The 15742-nt window shown below is 39.5% G+C and overlaps 1 protein-coding gene across 1 annotated transcript in view; it reads left to right on the top strand.

Moving 5' to 3' along the window:
• GALNT5 (polypeptide N-acetylgalactosaminyltransferase 5) overlaps positions 1-15742 on the top strand; it is a 43889-nt gene that overhangs the window by 7175 nt on the left and 20972 nt on the right. Inside the window, exons 2-3 of the mRNA XM_066346103.1 lie at positions 11338-11504; positions 13892-14011. Of these exons, the coding sequence (XP_066202200.1) occupies positions 11338-11504; positions 13892-14011 (287 nt within the window). The remainder of the gene's footprint in view (positions 1-11337; positions 11505-13891; positions 14012-15742) is intronic.

The following is a 15742-nucleotide window of genomic DNA, read 5'->3' on the forward strand; positions in this document are numbered from 1 at the left end:
GAGAGGGAAAACAAACTGATCTGATAGCCTTCTAAACTTTAGGCTCCTAAAGGTTTATCAGAGAAACTTTAACAAGAGAAACTTTAAAGTTGAAGGAAGTCTGAATTCTTTTCTTTTTGTATGGGATAAATATTTTAATCAACAAGAATGCTTTTGTGACTAGTAGTGGTTGGAGACATTATACAAAATTGACTTGAAAAGCTATGAAACCTCCCTGAAAAACCAAATAGGGGCAGGGAGGAAAAATCCTACAAGATAGATTTTAAAAGATTCTTTCCGGATTTCACCCTTATGAGTCTACTCAATGTAATGGTGCCTTTGAACTGTGTGTACGTGCACGTACCTGTACACTTTCGTGTACGTTTATATTCTTGTGTGTGTTATAGCACAGTGCACTATTTTACTGAAAAGTGTAGGGGATCAGAAAGCGACAAGCAGAATTGGTTTAAAAGGCACAGGCTAGACTATAACATAACGAAGGTCAAATATTGTTAAAAGATGATTACAGAGCCTTTTTTATTCTTTCTTAGATTTTTTTCATTTATTCACTTTAGAAAGGAGAGAGAGAGAGAAGGGGGGGAGAAGCAGGAAGCATCAACTCCCATATGTGCCTTGACCAGGCAAGCCCAGGGTTTCAAACTGTCGACCTCAGTGTTCCAGGTCGATGTCTTATCCACTGTGCCACCACAGGTCAGGCCAACAGACACAGACTACCACACTTCCCCCATAACTAAGGGAATTGTAAGGAGAAAGATGACCAGAAGAGAGGAATGTAAAACATTTCTGCTGCTAATTCAAAGAGAAGAAAACAGTTTAACAGTATCTAATTACCATATTTCCCCACGTACAAGACAATCTCATGTATAAGACACTCCTTAATTTTAGGGCTCAAAATTTGAAAAAAAACTGCATCACATAAAGTTATTGAACTCATGTTTTATTCATCATAAAATTCATACAACTTCTCATCACTTGTCAAAACTCCCATCTATTAGCTTGTTCTCATCTGTGTCTGATGACAAATCACTGTCTTCAACAATGAGCATGAAAACAAGTGCAAAAAAGCAGGAAATGCAAGTTAAAAAATCTACAACCACTGTATAAGACGCACCCAGTTTTTAGACCTCAGATTTTTCAGAAAAAGTGTGTCTCATACATGGGGAAATACGGTAATGAAAATTCAACAATGTTAAATTAAATCAGTGACTTTTTCTTCTAAATACGGCCAAAGACCCAGCAATATTTCTGGGAGCAAGTATTAGTAAATGTAGGAATTTAAACCTATTTACACTTCTTTTTTACACATCTAATCCAAGGCCCAATTAACCACTGGCCTAATTTTATCAACTTCTTGCCATAATATTCCCATGGGCACTCTTGTGCCAGAAAATAACTTCCCATCAGGTGTCCCAACTGACCCATTCAGACTAGGAGCCTCTCAAGAAGGAATTGGTTTTTTCCTCAATGGTCAGAAAATTAGGGGGAAATAGCAATGTTTAGAAGTTCTGTTTTGTTGTTTGCTTTCAGAATGAAAGGAGCTGGTATGGTCCTCTTTATGAAAGCAAACTAACAAACAAAAAACTCATAGGCACAGACAACACTATGGTGATTACCAGGGGGAAAGAGGGGTTGGGGGAGGTAAAAGAGGGTAAAAGGAGAATTAATAGTGAAGGAAGGGGACTTGACTTGGGGTGGTGAACATACAATACAATATGCAGATGCTGTGTTATAGAATTGTACACCTGACCTGTTTAATCTTATTAACCAATGTTACCCCAATAAATTCAATTGAAAATAAATTTAAAGGTTTATAGTATTTAAAACTAAATCATCTTCTAAATTGCCCTAATTCTAAAATTTTGGTATATGGATGTGTGTGAGAAGGAGCAATACAGAAACTTAGTATTTACAAGGCCTTTAAAATGTGCATCCTCATTTGCTTCTTAAAACCATTCCTCAAGGCAGGTGCCATCGTCCTCCCAGCTTTATCTATAGAGAAACAGACTTAAAGAGGAAACTGAGGATTTAGATTGTGGCAGATAATTCAGATGGTGACAGTTAATTTCATTCTGTGGGCTATTTGCTCATTGATTATCTTCCTCATGAGCTGGGCACACCATGTCAGGCAGCTGGGACCTTTCATCCTTCACATCATCAGTGTTATCCTGCCAGGTGATAAAGTGTTACCTCTCCTTATTAACAGATGAAGGAAAAGACCCAGGGAAAGGTAACCTGCCCGAGGGCCCCAGGCTCACAAATGGCAGGGTTGGGACTCAACCCATGGTCTTCTAATTCTTCCTCACTCAGTAATATTCTATTGCACCAGCTGGTTCTCTCCCAGACCCCAGCCATTCCTCTCTCATAGTGAACTTCATCATTCCACCTTGCCTCGGTCTCTAAGGCTCTCTGAATAAAGAGAATCACTCCCTTGCTGAGTCTCAGGAAAAAATAAGTGCTTATTTAGCTTATTTATGTTTCATTAGCAGTGTGTGTGTGTGTGTGTGTGTGTGAGAGAGAGAGAGAGAGAGAAAGCACACAGATTTTTATATGTATATATGTTTTTATTCTAATCAATCCACACAATAGCACTATGCAAGACATTACCTTTCATATGATTTGCAGAGGAGAAAAATGAGGCTCTAAAAGCCACACAATGTATCTGCTATCTCAGCAAGCCAATAGCATATCTGGATTCAAAAGAATATATCCTGACTTCTATTTCTAGTTTGTTTGTTTTTTTTTCCATAGGCTATAGATTCTCTTCCTTTGTTTCTTTATAATCATTGACTTTGGCTGAAATGAAAATATCTCTTTCTTATGTACAGATCAAGGGGGTATGAGAGGAATTACTTTGCATGTTATGTACCTCATCAGAGAGAAAATTTATAAGACATCATTTTCTATAGATCACTAAGAAGAGGTGATTTTTTAAAATTGCCCAACCACCATAGCTCAGCAGTGAACAAATATTCTGAGTTCCTACTAGGCAATCTAACATCGTAGTCTGCTTTAAAAGGGTGGGGCACAACGTTCTGAGGCAGTGGAGGGTACTTACTAAAGGAGCAAGAACAGAACAGCCAGACCTGGCCTGAGGGAGGGCAGGAGTGTTTGAGCTCTACCCTGAAAGATAGGGAGTTAGACAAGTGGAGGAGGGGGTTAAATGGAGTAATCCATTGAGAAAGTGTAGGAAATCTGACATTCGGTGAAACCACCTACTCAGGGCCTTGTTAAGGTTCTTCTACAGGCTCATGGGAAACACTGAAAAATTTAAAGCCATAGAGAGAACAATTTAATTTACATATTCTCAGAGGGAAGCGAACCCTATGGGTGAATAAGGCTAAAGCCAAACAGTCACGGAATGTTAATATATACTAAATGAAGCTGCAGAAGCAACCTAACCCAGTCCCTTATGAGAAAGGAAGTGCTTCATCCAAGGAGAAACAGTACTGCCCCGAAGTTGCCCTAAGCTGTGCCCAGAACTATTTCTGCCACCTCACACCCCCTCCTGCTCTCCTCCTACCCTCCCCAATTTCAGTCTGACAGCTGCCTACTCAAAATAGACTATTGTTAAAGTGATGAGTGCTGATGCTGGTGGTTGACATGGCTAAGCCTGAGGCCAGCAGCTCTGATACACGGTTACCTCAGGAACCACAGCTGCAGCTGGCTTCGTTCTTCAGAGTTCAGGTGATGAACGAGACTGAAATCTTCTAAACTAGTAGTCAGGCGATTCTGACTGGATATCATGAGTAGTGTACCCTAGAAATAACAAAACATAAAAGTAAAAATTTTATATAACTACACTTTCTTATCAGTAGGAGAAAAAGAAACTCCAATAATTCTAAGATCTTAGAGAAAATAATATAATTCCAGAGAAAGCTCCTCAGCTAGATGCCCGATTCTCTCTCTGGCCGTCCCGGAGATCCCGGAGTTTGAGGAGTGAGCCCCCAAAGGCTCACATCAGAGCAGCAATTGAATTGCAAATAGAAACTGAGAAAATATTCTCCTCGACCTTCTGTTCAAACCTGAGAGGACTGACACTTGACCTACTGTACTACATTTTGACACTCTTGGAATAAAATGAAAAATTCATAGACATGAAAGAATGTTATCGTTTCCTCCGTCTTCTGATTTGAAACCCTCTTTATTGGATAGGCTACATTCAAATCAAGTTGGTGGCTGAGCATTCAGCACACATAAGGCAAAGGGTCTTGGGAAATGACGAGCCCTTGTTAGATTTGGATTAAAGGGCTGCCTGGGCAAAGGGCAATGTGCCCAGTCAAATGTGTGTATTTTGTACTGTGGATAATCAGAGGTCTTCACCCGGGTTTTCACCATGGAGCCTTAGAAGTATTTCATATCCATTATCTCATCACATCCTCACAGACTTTCTGTGATTAAAGGCATTGTGATCTTCATCCTAAAAGTAAGGAAACTGAGGTTCTGAGAAGTCACAGATTTGCCCTTGGTCATGCAGACAGTCAGTGTCAGAAAGGACTCATCAGAACTCAGTCCTTTATCATCTTTCTCAAGTTCGGGGTCTTTCTGTCCCACCACCGTAGTGTATTAACTTGATGTAAACACCCACATTAGCATCCCCATTTGTCTTTACAAGTTGGATTGGCTACAGTAATCTAAGTCTAGACTTCCCCAAACAAATTAGATTGGATTAATTTTTTAAGAATAGCACCAGGACCCTGGCCGCTTGGCTCAGTGGTAGAGCATCGGCCAGGCATGTGGAAGTCCTGGGTTCAATCCCAGTCAGGGCACACAGGAGAAGCACCCATCTGTTTCTCCACTCCTCTATCTTCTCTCTCTCTCTCTCTCTCTCTCTCTCTCTCTCTCTCTCTCTCTCTCTCTCCCTCCCCCCCTTCTCTTCCCACAGCCATGACTCAAATAGTTTGAGCAAGTTGGCCCCACATGCTGAGGATGGCTCCATGGTCTCACCTCAGGTGCTAAAATAGCTCAAATAGTTGCTAAGCAGCCAAGCAACGGAGTTGTGGCCCTAGATAGGCAGAGCATCCCCGGGTAGGGGGCTAGCCAGGTGGATCCCAGTCAGGGCACAGGTGGGAGTCTGCCTCTACCTCCCGGCTTCTCATTTAAAAAAAGAAAGAAAAAAAGAAGAAAGAAGAAAGAAAGAAAGAAAGAAAGAAAGAAAGAAAGAAAGAAAGAAAGAAAGAAAGAAAGAAAGAAAGAAAGAAAGAAAGAAAGAAAGGCATGGGGACTGCAGATTCTAAATACCTAATTTTTGTAATGAATGAGCATAGAGAATAAAAATGAGATTTCTTATTTTCAAAAAAATATTACCAACCCAGAAATATCTCACATTTAAATTAAACTTGACTTTGCCTGTGATTACCCACCCAGGATAGCAGAAAGCAAGATTTCCAAAGGGCAAATAGGAGGAAAGAAAATTTACTTCAGTGTAGGATAACTTGAAATCATGTTTACAACCTGAGAAAACTAGATGACTGTCAGTATATAAGAATGGTGCAGGAGCTAATAATGCTGAAAACCTTCCTGGTCTGATCCATAGTGCCCCTGAACAAAACAGCATAGTAATGTGTGGAGTTTTCTAGACACCTGATTATAAAGAATATTTAAGTGTGAAAGGTGTATTTCCTACTTACATTATAATGTTAAAAAGTTATGAGAAAAACCATCTATGTCTATTCTGCCCTCCTTTTCATTTTCTACTTCTCTTAGCTTTACTTCCTCTCTCCCAAATTGAAGCCCAAGATGAAACATTAAATCATTTTCTAACAATACCCTCAAAATACTCTGACACTTTTCTTTCTACCTCATTTGCTCTATACTTGGATTAATCCAACAATTTGCTTTATCTCCTGCTACACCTAGGCTGCCAGAAATTAGTAGAGCAAACCACACTTGTATTTTTAAAAAAAATTTTTTTTCTTTTTTTGTATTTTTTCTGAAGTTGGAAACGGGGAGGCAGACAGACTCCCGCATGCACCCGACCGGGATCCACCCTGCACACCCACCAGGGGGCGATGCTCTGCCCTTCTGGGGCATCTCTCTGTTGCAACCAGAGCCATTATAACGCCTGAGGCAGAGGCCACAGAGCCATCCTCACTGCCTGGGCCATCCTTGCTCCAATGGAGCCTTGGCTGCGGGAGGGGAAGAGAGAGACAGAGAGGAAGGAGAGGGGGAGGGGTGGAGAAGCAGATGGGAGCCTCTCCTGTGTGCCCTGGCCAGAAATCAAACCTGGGACTCCTGCACGCCAGGCTGACGCTCTACCACTGAGCCAACTGACCAGGGCTCACACTTGTATTTTGATTAGAATTTTGGGATATCCAAATTCAGGAAAGTGCTCAATGTCTCCTCAGAACTGTGTGTGTGCGTGTGTGTGTGTGTGTAGTTAGTCAGTACTGTCTCTCATTGTTCATATTGTCTATCCCAAATATTCCCTATTTTCCCCAAGTTTCTACCCTATCACATTAGCAAGTAATCTTTCCTCCAATATGAGCTCCAAATTCTTTACACTTCTCATCCCAGACATATAAATTTATCAGTACACATTACCACCTTTTTTATTTTTCATCTCAAGAAAAATATCTTTTCCCACCATTTAAACTTTTGATTTAAGCTTCATTCAACCATTCATGCAATCAATAATTATCAAATAAATACTATGTGCAAATATGCTAGAAGCTTCTGGCACTATAATAAGATTTGCCCTGCCCTCAGGAAATTCTAGATGCAGAAAATAAGGGAGAAAAATCAATAAATCAATGCTCTGGCAGAAATACAAATGACTGTAAGAGAAAATAAAAGTAGCATAGCTAAATTTCAATTGAGTAGTCAGAGAAGTATCACCAGTGGAGGCGATATTTAAACTAAGACCTAAATGAACAGAAGAAGCCAGTTATGAAGCCATGAGGAGGGGAGAAGTCAGGGTAGAGTTAAAGAAACAACAAAGTTGAAAAAGTTTAACATCTTTGAAGTAACTAAAGGAAGGTCAATGTGGCTAGGTGGAATGTGTGGTGTGATAGTGGAATAACCCACTAGCATTTGGAAAGATGGCCAGAGATCAAACCATACTGGGATTTTTAGGCTATAGTAAGAATTTTGGAATTTTCTTTCTTTTTTTTCTTTTTTTACACTATCCCTTAGGAATCACTGAAGGATTTTAAATGGTAGAGTAGTGTGGATGTAGTGAAAGTGGAAATAGAGAGTCCAGTTACTAGACTACAGCAATAATTCTAAAGAAACATGATGGATGTTCAAGAGTAAGGGGTGGCAACAGAGGAGGTGTAACGTTGAAGCTGAGATATGTTTTGTCAACACAGTGAGCAGAAGTCCATGAGAGGTTGGTTTTACTGACAGTCAGTAAGAGAGTGAATTTACAATAACAGCCATGTTTCTGCAGCAAGGTAGGTGATGATGTCATTAACTAAGAGGGAAGATGCAGATAAACTGGTTGGGTGAGGTAGGGTGAAATAAAGATTTCTATTTCACAAACTGATGTGTAAGATGCCTGTAAGACAGCCAGAGGTAATGTTAAATTGATTGGTTGAATATATGAGTCTGGAATTTAGAGGTGAAATCAGGCCAGAATATAAATTTGGAAGATAATATTTAAGGTTGTGGAAATGAATGAGATCATACATTGGCATAAGAAACAAAAACCAGGACCCACCTCTGAGAATCTTATGTTTAGAGATTAAGAAGAAGGAAAAGCTGAGCAGGAAACTGAAGGGGGAAAGCCAGTGAGCGATGGGTGAAAACTAGGTGAGTATAGTGTTTCATGGGACAGGAAAGAACAACATCAAGAGTCACTTGAGGATTAAAATTTGTCAATTGAGTCGACTGCCCTGGAAGGCTGACTAAGGCAAGAAGAGAGGCCTTGCTCCACCATCACCGATTTTTTTCAACTATCAACTCTATGTGTGCCTTTCCTGAAGCTCATAAATATAATTCTGTTTTTCCTACTCAAGAATGGGAAAGGGAGCAGTGATGACCTATTTGCCCTGCATCCCACTCAGCTATCCTATCTCTTTTCTTCCTAGGTTTTCTACCGAAAGAGTCTATAAAATAATCGCCACTCCCTTATCAATCTTTTGCTCTAAATTCTCTGCACTCTAGCCCCACCCGTTCCCTCCCTGGGGAACTTCATTCCTGTTACTTCTGGTCTTTGATGATCACCATCAGAGATCCAGAGAACTAGACTCTAACCTTAGAAATATTTTACTTTGTGGAAAAAGCATTCCAGAATTTAAAGTTTGTCTAATACCAAAATTATTTTTTAAAGGCTGGAATTTTTAGCAATTATACAACCAAATACTATAAGCTTTTACATAATGCTTGGAAATGTGTCAATTAATATTTTTCCTCCTTTTTTTCTAATAGTTTTTTTTTTATAATTGAGTTATACATAATAATATTATAATTCTAAATTTTTTTTTTTTCTTTTTCATTTTTCTGAAGCTGGAAACAGGGAGAGACAGTCAGACAGACTCCCACATGCGCCCGACCGGGATCCACCCGGCACACCCACCTGGGGCGGTGCTCTGCCCCCCAGGGGGCGATGCTCTGCCCATCCTGGGCGTCGCCATATTGCGACCAGAGCCACTCTAGCGCCTGAGGCAGAGGCCACAGAGCCATGCCCAGCGCCCGGGCCATCTTTGCTCCAATGGAGCCTTGGCTGTGGGAGGGGAAGAGAGAGACAGAGAGGAAAGCGCGGCGGAGGGGTGGAGAAGCAAATGGGCGCTTCTCCTATGTGCCCTGGCCGGGAATCGAACCCGGGTCCTCCGCACGCTAGGCCGACGCTCTACCGCTGAGCCAACCGGCCAGGGCTATAATTCTAAATTTTAATATTAGAATTAACAATTGGATATCATAGATGTAACACTTCCATGATCTTCAAAGTATACATTTCTAAACTTCCAAGAAGATTCAAATGTAATTTAAAAAAAAAGTATTTTCTTACTTTAATAACTTTATCAATTCAAAGTAAAATAATCTTTGTTATTTTAGGGAGGGTACTCAACCATTCAAGGAAATAATAACGTATCATCTCTCTCCAAAAAAGTATGCAATTGACTCTTCTTTTTTTTAATGTGAATTTATTTATTTATTTATTTTACTCTTCTTTTTTTTAATTAAGTGAGGTGAGAGCAGGGGAGGCAGAGAGATAAACTCCTGCATGTGACCCGACCAGGATCTACCCAGCAAAACCCCTAAGCTTGGGAACCGAACTATTTTCAGTGCCTGAAGCAGAGGCCACCAGAGCCATCCTCAGCACCAGAGGCCAACTTCCTCAAACCAATCAAGCCATGGCTGCAGGAGAAGGGGGGAGAATGAGAGAGAAGAGAGGGGGAAAGGTTGAGAAGCAGATGGTTGCTTCTCCTGTGTGCCCTGACTGGCAATCAAACTGTAACATCCACACGCTGGACTGATTCTCTACCACTGAGCCAACTGGCCAGGGCCTACAATTGACTCTTGAACAAGACAGGTTTGAACTGCATGGACCCACTTATATACTTTTTTTTTTTCAATAAGTACACTTATCCCTTCACATCCTCAGGTTTCTCATCCTCAGATTCAGCTAACTCAAAATCAGAACCAGTATTTTTGCATTCCAAATAGCAGATCCATCACTGAGCTAGATAATACATTTTTTAGACCATGGTTGGTTGAATCCATGGATGTGCAGGGCAGACTGTAGAGTTAAAGTTATAGGCGGTTTCCACTGCACTGGGACAGGCGCTCATAAACCCCATGTTGTTCAAAGGTTAACTGTACATTCTTTCTAGGTGAATGATATTGAGTAAGTGATTTAACTTCTCAAGCTTCAGTTTCCTTTCTTTGAAGAAGAGTATTATAACATGTGTCTCAAGTAGTTGTTATAGTGGTTGAATTTAATTATGAACCAACTGTAAAGTGCTGAAGAAATGTGATTTTACTGTGGTTCTTATCCATATTTACTTCTTATTTATGAACTAAGCAAACTGTACCAAAGTTATCTGGCAGAAGGGCCTGCTTCATGCAAAATGCTGCATCTACTGCCAGCTACTTTTCTTCTTGTGTTGTTAAGACTTCCTGAATGTTTATTCATCCACCAGCAGAATCTCCTTGATGAGATATGGAGGAAACCAGACTTGGACCAGAGTTTAAATCCCAACTCTGCCATTTACTAACATTATAATCATGGACTAGTTTCCCCATGATTTCAATTATTCACATATAAAAAGAGAAGGATAAGCTGTTGAAATAATATAGAGTATCTATAGTATTCACTTATGGTCATCATAATTTAATTAGTGCATTGCTAATAGTAGTTGTGGTAAAGGATGGCAAATAGTCTTTGTGAAGTTCCACTGGGCACCATCTCATGAAAGTAACACAGGCAGGAGATAGGAAAATGCCATCTGTGAGGCAGTATAGGCACGGGGAGTGGGGGGTGGGGAAACCTAGATCAGTTACCACCCCCTGAATGCCAGCTCTCACTATAGGTTTCTTCTTATTTCTATGCCAGCAAAGTGATTTCAACTATGGCTAATTGTTAGCAGAGAGAGTCCCAACAAGAAACGCCAAAATAGCTAAAGAAGCTGGAAAGTTTAATTATTATATATACATCATATATATACATATTATACAATTTGGTGTGTATGTGTATACAATCTGGTATGAATGCCTTTACATACAAAGTGGAAGAAAGATATTTCCCTTGGCATTTGGCAGAAGGCCACCACATACTACTTGGTAGTCTTATGTAATTGCAAATGTTCTCTTATGGTGCATAGTCTAATTAGGATAACAATAGCTGCTATTTGGTAAATTTCTGTGCCAAAACTATGCTTGACATTTTAGGTACATTCCCACTAGGCTGTAAAATTTGGTTCAGTGAGAACCCTTACCTGATCTTACAGATGAGGAAATTGAAGCAAAGGGAGATTAAATAAGATATCAATGACAAAAGCTCTTAGAAATATTGGTAGTGGGATTCAAAACAATGTCTAAACATCTGCAAGGCCCATATCCTTTCCACTACAGTGTGTTGCTTCCAGAGAAAGTTCCCATGTCTTGCATTGTTAGTTCTTTCATAGCAACTACTATTACTATTCTTCTTTTGCTCTTTTATTTTGTTTATATTCTTCATAAGAAAAAGCATACAATAGAATTCTCTTTGATATATATAGATAGATGAATGAATGAATAGAAAGATAGATAGAGAGATAGATGATAGATAGATAGATAGATAGATAGATGATAGATAGATAGATAAACAGACATATAATCACACACTCTGTAACTTTTAAAACTATCTTATGGATCTTGGTAACATATCGCTTATGCTCTGCTTGTGTTCTGGCCCAGGTGTGCAAAGCAGCTAGTTCACAATAACCTCCCAACAACCAGTGTCATCATGTGCTTTGTGGATGAGGTGTGGTCCACCCTCCTGAGGTCTGTTCATAGTGTCCTCAACCGCTCTCCTCCACATCTCATCAAGGAGATTCTGCTAGTCGATGACTTTAGCACCAAAGGTAAGAAAACCAATTCTGAAAAAATCAAATTTCGATATAACACAATTACAATTTGGATGGATAGCAAAATTACAGAGTAATTTGGTAACACATATGCATTTTACAAACGCCAAATCATTGTTTCTAACCACCATCAGGGCCCTGTTCAAACTTCCCATCAGCTGTGACTTCTCTGCCAGGTAGGAGTGATTTTCTAACTATAGCTCCTTGGAGAGGGCACTTTGAAGTTCCAGAAACCAGATGTTTCTTTTTATCGGATCTAATAGGCAAATACCCCGCAATTAATAGGATGCCTTGCCTATAACTAGAGTTAGAGTTAGATTCTATGGAAAATAAGGAAATATAAGGCTTATGGCTTTTTCCTTTAAGAGCAAGAATATATTATGTTTTCAATTAAGTGTTGAGACAAATTGCCAATAGGACAAGAGAGATGAGGTTGTAACAGGGTTCCTAAAGCATCTACCATGGTAGGGCTTTACATTTGTTTTGTTTTTTACAGAGGACAGTCTCTCTCTTTGGATGGTCAAATAATTTGTGTATGTAAGTGGTCCCATGACTATCAAAGGTCCCGTGACTGCCATGTTATAAATCCCCAAAATGTAACCCACTTCCAAAAATTTTAGAAAATAGTGAAAAGATGGCAGTAATAACAAAGCTTAGCTTTGATCCTGCCCACAATGACAGCCAGTTTTCTCAGCCTCAGAGTTCCGACCAGAATCTCGTGAAGCCCCAGGAGCGGCGAGACGCCTAAGGAAAATTAGTTGAAAACTTAAAGAAAGCATAAACAGAAATAGTATGTAGTTACTAAGCAGATAATAGTCTCTTTAGGAATAGCATATTCAAACTTGGTGGGACATGAAGCTTCTATGGAGTCTCTTTAAGAAACATACACAGCCTGACCAGGTGGTGTCACAGTGGGTAGAGCATGGAGGACCCAGGTTTGAAACCCCAAATCACAGGCTTGAGCGAGGGCTCATCGACTTGTGCGGGTGCTCATCAGCTTGAGCACAGGGTTGCCAGCTTGAGTGTGGGATCATAGACATGACCCCAAGGTCGCTGGCTTGAGCAAGGGGTCACTTGCTCTGCTGTAAACCGCCTCCCCCCCACCCCCCCGCACCACCGCGTCAAGGCACATATGAGAAAGCAATCAATGAACAACAAACAACTAAGTAGACTAAGGTGCCGCAACAAAGAATTGATGCTTCTCATCTCTCTCCCTTCCTGCTTGTCTGTCCCTATCTGTCCTTCTCTCTGTCTCTCTCTCTGTCTCTGTCACACACACAAAAAAAGAAAGAAACATACACAACAGTGGTAGGAAAGTGAGCAGCAGAAAAATTCCTATAAGCCGTTCCTCCCCAGGATATCTGTCAACAGCTTAATTACACATAGAAATGACTGCAAGGCACATCAAAATACCTCATAAAATGACAAAAAAAAATGTTCTTTTAGCTGGATCCTTCTTTGGACATTTAATGAGACAGGCTAGGTGTGCTGGAGCACGCTGTCACAGTAGGCAGTAACAATGTTCGTAAGCAATTACAGCTGCAATATCTTCGTTATACAAAATTTCTAGTTTGCATACAATGCTTAGCCTCTTCCCTGGGCCTTAGATGAGGCTTTTGTAAGGGGCGGAGGGGCGGTACAACTTTGCTTTCAATTATTTCAAGAGAAATTTTCCCCTGTACTTACCAATATTCAAAAAAGGTAAACTCTCCTCTGTGTAATTTGGCAATATTGAAAAGAAGAAGTTGGGATTTAAGATAACAAACAGCTTAAAGTGCTGAATCCAAACAAAAATTCATCCAAGAAAATGACATCAGAAAATAAAATCACAGCCGAAAGAATAAAATTTCATTAGTGACAGCATGGATGGACCTAGCAGGTATAATGCTAAGTGGAAGTCAGACAGAAAAAGACAAATACCATATGATTTCACTTATCTGTGCAATCTAAAAAAGTAAAATAAAAATGAATGAACAAACAAAATAGAAACAGTCATGGATACAGAGAACATTCTGAGGGTTGCCAGATGGCAGGGGGCTGGGAAGGGAGGAAGGGGTGCACATTGCCAGTGATAAAAGCAGTCCCAGGCATGGAAAGTACCGCACAGGGAATATAGGCGAAAATACTGTGGTAACTGTGCCTGGTGTCACGGGGGCACCAGGCTTATTGGGCTGCTCACTTCGTAAGTTATATAAATGTCTAATCATTATGTTTTACACCTGAAAGTAATATAACACTGTCGTGTCAACCGTAATTGAAATTATTTTTTGAAAAATTTTAAATATCATAATAGGTTTTGAAGTTTGACATTGAAGAGGCACTACTTCTGATATTACCAAGATCTAGTTAAGTGATTTCTTATCTATCCTTAAACCCTGATATAGATTACCTAAAAGATAATTTGGATAAATACATGTCTCGGTTTCCAAAAGTTCGGGTTCTTCGCCTCAAAGAGAGACACGGCTTAATACGAGCCAGACTGGCAGGGGCTCAGAGTGCAACAGGTAAGAAGCTGCTAATGTTTTGTTTAGGTTACATTTTTGTTATATTGTAATTTTTTCCAAGTATCCATCAAATGTGAAATAATAATACAGTGCATACCCCTATATCTGTCATTTTTTACAGTATGTGCTTTATCACACACCTACACAGACACACATCTAAATAGGCACACCTTTTTTCTGAGCTTTTGAAAGGAATTTATAGACGTCATGACACTGTACTCCTGAATACCTCAGTAGGCATCTTTGAAGAACAGAGACATTCACTTAAGCACAGCTTTCATACCTAAATATCACCTTATATGTTATCTTCTCAAATTTTCTCATTGCTCCCAACATATTTTATATAGCTTTTTTTTTATTTTCTTTTGAAATTTGAGATCTAATTAAATTTCATGTACTGCATTTAGTTGTTTGGTCTTCATAGTCTCTCAATGTAGAATAGACAATTTCATGACTATTGCTTCCTTACCAGTAGCTTGTTTTTATTGTTTGTTTGTTTTTTATAAAGAGTATAGGCCATTTGTTTAGGATAATTAACATATCTGAAATTTCCTCTTTTCTCATGTCACCTACAGGACAAATGTTTTTGCCATGAATATAACATAGTATGTGACTGCAAATGATAGAAATCATGTACTTCCTATTTCCTCAAATCAAAAGGCCTATGATGTAAGGTTGTTGCAGTGTTGGTGATACTAATTTTGAGCACTTGGTTATGATGTTAAAAGCTAGAGCTTTCCTTTGGTAGAAGAAAGAAATTTGTGGGGTGATTTGATTGACACAAATACCATGTTTTCCTCACAAGTCTTTATCTAATTATTTAGCATTCAGTGATGATTATTGCTTGAATCAATTATTACATTGAGGGCAACAAATTTATTTTTCTAATTCTATCATTTCTTCTTTTATTTGCAGGCATTTACTTATAAAAAAGAAATCTCTCTCTTTTTCTCTTTCCCTCCCTTCCCCCTCCCCTCTCCTCTCTCACCCCTATCACTGTGGATTTACAGCTTTAAAAAATTCAGTGTGTGTATTATCAGCATTATTTGGCAGAGGGTGTTCAAATTGCTCCAAATTTGACCACAAGAAGTCCCTTCAAGCATGTATCTTTTTAACCTAACCCCATCAGTATTTCAGAACTTCAAAATTTTTTAATTCTCTTTTCTCTGACATATGTTCACTCTTCTGATACTCCTTTCTGTCTCCCAAGGAGCAATATGGCTCCTTTTCTTCCTCTCTTTTTAGTGTGTGAGTGTTGGTGGTGAATGGGAGGGAGTAAATTTTTTCACAGCCTTCATGAAAGTACCTGTATCTCATAAAATATCTGACCTTATATACTACTTATAGGTATCATTGTAAACACTTTCTATATTACCTGACTTAATCCTCAAATAATTCTATGAAGTGGATACAATCATTTTCATTTCACAGATTAGGACAGGGGTCCCCAAACTTTTTACACAGGGGGCCAGTTCACTGTCCCTCAGACCATTGGAGGGCCAGACTATAAAAAAACTATGAACAAATCCTTATGCACACTGCACATATCTTATTTTAAAGTAAGAAAACAAAATGGGAACAAATACAATATTTAAAATAAAGAACAAGTAAATTTAAATCAACAAGCTGACCAGTATTTCAACGGGAACTATGCTCCTGTCACTGACCACCAATGAAAGAGGTGCCCCTTCCAGAAGTGCAGCGGGGGCCGGATAAATGGCCTCAGGGGGC

The sequence above is a fragment of the Saccopteryx leptura genome, chromosome 7 (assembly GCF_036850995.1).
Source record: "Saccopteryx leptura isolate mSacLep1 chromosome 7, mSacLep1_pri_phased_curated, whole genome shotgun sequence".
Lineage (NCBI taxonomy): Eukaryota > Metazoa > Chordata > Mammalia > Chiroptera > Emballonuridae > Saccopteryx > Saccopteryx leptura.